This window comes from Tachypleus tridentatus, chromosome 7 (genome assembly GCF_004210375.1).
Source record: "Tachypleus tridentatus isolate NWPU-2018 chromosome 7, ASM421037v1, whole genome shotgun sequence".
Taxonomy (NCBI): Eukaryota; Metazoa; Arthropoda; class Merostomata; order Xiphosura; family Limulidae; genus Tachypleus; species Tachypleus tridentatus.
Window position 1 is genome coordinate 177,527,511 of NC_134831.1, and position 7,187 is coordinate 177,534,697.

The 7,187-nt window shown below is 30.2% G+C and overlaps 1 protein-coding gene across 1 annotated transcript; it reads left to right on the forward strand.

The window, feature by feature from the left end:
• Window positions 1-413: 413 nt before the first annotated feature.
• mRpL18 (mitochondrial ribosomal protein L18) lies at window positions 414-6,973 on the forward strand. Its single transcript, XM_076515909.1, has 5 exons — window positions 414-553; window positions 3,563-3,761; window positions 4,390-4,503; window positions 5,871-5,988; window positions 6,792-6,973. The coding sequence occupies exons 1-5, from the start codon at window positions 442-444 to the stop codon at window positions 6,879-6,881; spliced, it is 633 nt and encodes a 210-aa protein (XP_076372024.1). The 5' UTR covers window positions 414-441; the 3' UTR covers window positions 6,882-6,973.
• Window positions 6,974-7,187: the final 214 nt, after the last annotated feature.

Consider the following 7,187-nt stretch of genomic DNA (forward strand, 5'->3'; position numbering starts at 1 on the left):
TTCATATTGCCTGTGAACTTTACGTTACTGATTTTAAAATGATAGTTTATATATGTATATATATTTAAGAAATAACTGTTGGTGTAAGGAAATATATAGAACTATATACTTAACAAATTTCACCAGTGCACTATGCCAAAGGAAACAGCGTAACTTTGGATTAACATTAAAGAAAGAATTGTTAATTTTGGTTTAAGGGCATGTTTCATTTTTTGCTCATTTTAGCTACAGCAATTTAAAATAAAAGAAAAATAAATGATGACTACGGTAACCAGTGAGAACATTGTACTGTTCAAGTATCATAGACTCTCAATTTACATTGTGCAAAATGCTTTTCAATTATAACTACTTTTACTATTATTTATTTATCTGCATATTTCAATCTGAATAAATGAGAAAAGTCTTAAGTAAACGAATAGAGGGCGCAATAACATTTTTAAAATGGTGTTTTGTTACGGATATTTGAGTGGAAGAACAATTTTGTTGTTAGAAAGTTTTGGAAACAGATTTTCATTCGTTGGGTCTTGGAAGCATGTTTTACCCTTAGGGAAAGGTGACGTTGTAATAAAAAAATATTAGTGTAAAAGTTTGTTTCAGGAAAGAAAAGTACTAATGTTACTAGTACTACTACTAGGCTTAAGAAGAAACCCACTTGAAGTAATAATGTATCAAGACGGTTGGTATGGGTATTAAAATTTTTAATAAAATAAAGTAGAAAACAATGTTTTTTAGGTCATCGTCAGGTTAACAATTGTTGTAGCTAAAATGGGGTAAAATGAAACATGCCCTTAAACTGTTAACCTGAAGATGACGTAAGTAGGTCGAAACGTTTTCTATTTTGATTAAAAGTTTTTTACTACCCATGCTAGCCACTTTGAGATACATTTTTAGGCTTAATTTTATTTTATGTACTATATATCAATTATTAATATTGAAATTAATATCAATAATTGCTTCAAAAAAGTTGTTGCAAGTACAAATTCAGGTTGGTTCACATAAGGTATAAGGAATAAAACTGAAGAGAAATGTAAATTTAAGGAGTTTAAATTTATTGTTGTTGTTTTGAATTAAGCACAAAGCTACACAATGGGATATCTGTGCTCTGCCCACCACAGGTATTGAAACCAGGTTTTTATCGTTGTAAGTCTGCAGACATACAGTTGAGCCACTTGGGGGAAAAATTTAGTGCTAACACTTACGATAGCAGACTTAGATTTAGAACGTAGGATTAAAATATATAATCACAGAAGATCAGGAGAGTTGGTTAAACAAAAAATATGGAAGTTAAAAACGGTATGTGCAAAAGATTGACTAATAACGTAAAAACTAGTAATATTAATAACAGTAAGGATTCGTAATATATTATGGATAAGTAAAGGCTTATACATGTTGATAATAATGGCTTGGTTATTAATTACTTCTTTTTCTGAGGTTTTTATTACCGAAAATCTAAATAATATTCATCATCTGAACAGTTTGCTAGATGGAAAACAAGATTGAATAAGATGATCACATTAATTCTTAGCTTGTTAAGAAAAAATTGGGAAGTTTAAAGAATTTAGATGATTTTTGGTGAGGTAATATTTCTCCAAAGGAATAAAAAGTTAGATTAAAGGTTAGATATGTGAACCACAATTTACTGTTTTTTGTAAGTTCTTGGTAATGGGCAGGTACACTAATGTCACACCTCCATTCAAGGTTGGTGAGAAAAATTTGTCCCAGTAATTATAGGCCTTATACATAATTTATGGGAAATGTTTTGGAAAGTATAAGAAAAAGATGCATTGCAAAATTATTTAATGAAGTTTAAACTTTTGTTACACAACTTGATTTCACTAGAGAAAAATCTTGCCTTACTGATCATTTAACTTCCTCTGAATTGGTTATTGCTTTCTGAGGGTTTTGATGTGAATTTAGTATATGTTGATTTTCAGAAAGCATTTGAAAAGGTGCCTCATGGAAAGTTTGTTAAAATGTTCTCTGTAGGTGTTGGGAATAAGCTAGCAAATTGGATAGAAATGAGGCTAGATTGAAGTGGGGTACCTTGTGAGGACCATTTGTTCGTTTAGATTCACATCAATCACATATATAGGTGAAGGAACAGTCAATAAATTACATACATTTATTGATGATATTAAGATGTTGGATGTTGTTAGCTGTTAAGAGGATGCTGCTAATTTAGATCATATAATGAGTTGGGTAAATAAATGGCAGATGGGTTTTAATTATAATAAATGCAAAATAATGTATCCAAGCAGTGTGCTGTTGCTAGTGTTAGGACGAATAGGATTTTAGGCCATATCTATAAAAATGTTGAATACAAGTTTAAAAATATTATAGTACTGTTGTATAGATCACTGGATATTCCACATTTTGAATATTGTGTCAAGTCTTGGGCTACTTAATGTAGAAAGGACAGAATCGTTGTAATGGGTTAAGAAGAGGCCTACTAAGGTAATATCTGGGATAGAACAGTTGTCATAAGATGACAGTTTAAAATATCTAACATAAATTCATAAAATAGTAGTTAACAAAAATTTGAACCCAAGTCAACAACCTCAATGACGTGACCTTTGACCCATCATGATAGGGTTAAGAGATTATACACATAAATAAATTATTTATTCTAGCACATTTATTACAAATTTTCTATCATATTCTATTGAAATATCTCACAGGAGTGTGGTATTAGTGTTAAATAAATACTTTTGTGATGTTGTTAGCAGTGCCTATTTGAGGAGCAGTATTTTCAGCAGATGTGTTTGACTTCAGTGGCTTGATTTGAATATTTATTTAATTCTTTTATTGTAGAATGTTTTTTTCTATCATAAGCCAGAATAAGTTGATATAAGTTGTATATGGTTGGTATAAAATCCAAACTATTTCTTATTTTGCACAACTAGAGATTCAAGTTTTTTCTTCATTAGAGAAAACTTGTGAATGGTTCTAAAAATAGCTTGTGAACAGAATGAAGTCATATGCAAGTCATAACTAAAATGTAATGTAGAAGTTAATAAAATTAATTCTATATTATTATCAACCAAACAGAAATCAACACAGAGATTCAAACCTAGAATGCTTGGAATAAATTTATTTGTCCTATGAGTACCCTTGCTGTTAACTACATTTTTGGCCATAAACCCAATAACACCTCAAGAATATGATGTTTAAATTGCTCTTTACTCTCTGTGATGAACTGGTATAGGTATGTGAAGAATATATATATGTATCAATAATGCACTAATTTTATATATTTGTCAATTACTTAATGTTATCTCTGTTTAAGATCATGTGGGTGGTTAGCAAACTAAAAATCTTTTGATATCATTTTGTTTTTATTTTTCTATAATTTTGGAAGATTAAAAGTATGTTGTCAAGATAAACCAGCTACTAATGTGACGAACAGCGTCTTTTCTTTGTCAGTACTACTATTGATCTTTTTTTAGTGCAAGAAATTTCCTTTTTAAATTCTCTAGCTTGATGCTGTTAACTGTGGCTATGAAAATACCTTAACACTGTTGAATGTTTTGTAATTTAATAACATTGATTTATTATTTCACAGGAATAAATAATAGAGCAGCCAGGTGTTCTCAGCTATCAGCACATACTGGTACTCAAATACCAGTAGAGAAACTGAGTGACAATGATGAATTTAGCTTAGAATTTATTAACAAAAACCCTCGTAACCTAGAACAGATGTTCTTGGCCAAAAAGCCTCAGGGATTTGCTTTAGAATGGCCCTCAGGAACCTACTGGCACAAGTAAGCTTATTAATTATATTGTCCAAATATGTGTTCCATTCATAGAAAAGTGAAACTTCTCTCATTGTTTCCTAGGGCCTTTGACTACTTTAGATAAAAAAAAAATTTCATATTTATATTGTGATTTTATTTTATAAAAGATTTTATAAAATCTTGTGATTTTATTTGAATAAAGATGTCTATAAGAAAGAGTCAATGTTGTTAAAACAGGTTGGGAGTGTTATAAAATCAAGTATTTGAGGTACATTTGAATATCTGAATGTCATATTAATTAAAATATATAAATAGTTAATCAAAATTGTTAACGTCATTTTATTATGTGTGTATTTTTCACAATTGTGTTGATACTGTTAGCCTTTAAGGCTTAATGTGTTGTGACTACAGTATAATATGATGTATCTTTTTGTTTGTTGTAGTTCGTAAGTTTTTTGCAGCATCTGTGTCATTTATATAAACAGGCTATTATGAGAGTTATTGTGTTTGCATGTAGAAACAATTATGTAAGGATACCAACTTTGTAATTAGACAAGTGTTAAGAGGTTTTAGTATGTTCTTCACATGCTAGGAGGGCTGAAGTTAACCCTTGTAAATTTAATTTGATTAATAGTTTCTCATTATTGTTTTTAAGAGTTCTTCTAGAGAGATCTAATCGTCACACGACTGCTAAGGTGATACACAATACTGGCAAAGTTGTGGTATCAGTTTCAACCAGAGAATGGAATATAAAAAAACAACTTTACAGGTGAGCTAAAACTAATACTTGTAGGTACATTGAGCTGATGTGTGGGTATGGATACAACTGGAATGGCTTTTTATTAGAATGTAAATTTCTGTAAACATGTATAATTTTCTGAAAAGGTAATTTATTTGTATGCTGTGTTTACATTTTACATCATACTTTCTTACTCTCAGGAAGGAATTTATCCTGGAGTTCATCACTAGATGTGTGCTTGCATTTATGCATCACATTTTTGTTTCATTTCACGTGTGTGTGTGTGTGTGTGACTGCTTCTGGTGTTAAACTACTGAAGTAGAAGCACATAGTGTGCACAGTGCAGTGTACAACAGGGAAGATAGTTCCATCAGCCCAACCAGTGCATAAAATGAAAATTGGAAACTTGGTGAAAAATCAGTTTTTTTTCAAATTATTTTGTAGACTAGGACAACATTTCTGAAATGATACTGCATCAGGGCAAAACAGGACACTTGATATATTTTTTAGCTAAAGGTTTGTAGCTGTAGTTTTAATTCTGCAACAGAACAGTTTCAACCAGATCAAATTAAATATTTTAATACAAAATAATCAGTTTGTCCCAGCAGTCACTGACACTCTACTTTGGCAACTTGAGATTATGTAGGGGTGTAGAAAATGTTGCCAGTATATTAACACAGGGATGCTGTAGATCAGTTTCTCCATTGCATGAGTTTGTATGCCCAAGTGCTTTTATATTTTGAATTATTGAAGCCAAAATTTAGACTTACCAAGGGTGAGATGGTATTACTGTTACATGACAACAAATTATTGTTTTTATTGATCATTTTTAAATTGGAGCAGATTTTGTGTGAAACACTTTTTTTTTTACAGTTCTGTCATTTTATGAAGACTTGTGCATTTTATGGTAATCATTAAAAAATTCAAAAACAAATTCAAATAAAAAACTAGTTTGATAGATCAGTACTGAAGTGTTTATTTATGCCCCTCTACACACGTTCGTTTTTGATATATTGGTGTTTTTAGTTTACTGAAAATTTGCATGATTTTATTGATACAATCTTTGTTACCCGCTTTAACATACAAACTTCTAAAGCGTACTACCAAGCCAGTTCTATTAAAACTGACCAAAAGTTAATGTATACAAAGAGTAAAGATACAAACTGTTATGTTTCCTATTTCAATAGTATTTTTTACTACATGTCATAGAGCGAAGATTTAAACTGGTTATGTGAAATGTAACGGAAGGAATTTGACACTGAAGGCTGTTATTACAGCATATATTTAAGACACTGGATTATTTCTAATACGATTATATATTTATGGTTACAGTTTTTATGTTAAAACAACTGTATATATACAATGATGTAAATGGCACTGTGAATGTTAATTTTCAGCACAACTGATGTCAGTGCTACAGAAAATGTTGCACGGGTATTAGTACAGAGGTGTTTAGAAAGTGGAATCACATTTGTTCACAAAGAATTGAAACTCCAGGAAGAAAATAATATGAGTGTAAGTTGAAACATGTTTAGATGTTGGTTTTAAACAAGGTTAATGTAGTCATATTTTCTTGAGATACTTGGTGTTACTTTTTAAATACCTGTATCTGGAAATCTTAATTAAAAGAGGTTAATATTTTCACATTTTGTGGGATATTTGATATTAAATAAATTTGAAATACATACGTTTGGAATATGTAATATTAAATAATTTAACACCAAACATAGCACTTGTGTGTATTTTGATCTTAAGGTTGGTATTTGTATAATTGGTTAAATAAGTTAAATATTTCTGTTTACATGTTTTAGTAATACAGTGACTTTAAATGCAAAGTTCTTTTTGTTGACTTCTAATGTCATTTCAACAAATTTGTTAAATAAAAATGTTTCTATATCACAAAATGTTTGTGTACTTGTGTTGAATTATCAAAGACAAAACTCAGTTGGTCTAAAGAGTTTCTTTTTAATTTTTCTAACTATTTTAACTTGTTAAAGTAAAAGCTGAATTGATGTAAGAACGTTTGTCTTTTGGTAAACCAGTGTTTCAGGACAATTTATTTAAGATACCAAACTATTATTACTTAAACTCCTAATTACTTGTAATTCCCTAGTTATCCATTAAACTTTGTTTCAGTTGTTTTTCTTCTAATTGCCCGTACATAGTCTGATGTTGAAGCAATGAATATTCTGCAGTTGACGGAAGAAAAAAGTTATATTGTTTATTCTTATATTATTTAAAATCTTCTCAAAGATACTTGCTAATAAGCAATTGAAGAACATTTATTTTATTGTAACCTAAGTATTTTGTCATGGCAGCTCCAGGTATTCTTCAAGATTTTAGAAGAAGGTGGTTTAATACTGCAGGAACCAGAACCAATACGTGAAAGATGTTATACTGACCTTTAGCCTAAACAAGATAGTGTAACTGTGTGGTTATTTTGTAGAAAAATACACATTAATTAAGACAGCTGTATGTAAATAAACATGTTTCTACTCAACTAGTCTTGTCTGTTTCTTGAATACAAACAACCAACCTTTCAGTAGGGACAGACGAATGTGACTTCATTAATAGTATATTTAGTTCTCTCTGTTGTTAACTAAATAGCTGGCCAAGCAGTAAAGGAGCTTGACTCGTAATCTGAGGTTGCGGGTTCAAACCCCTGTCACATTATTAAGTTAGTGTATGGTTTTAGGATAATCCTAAAACTCCTA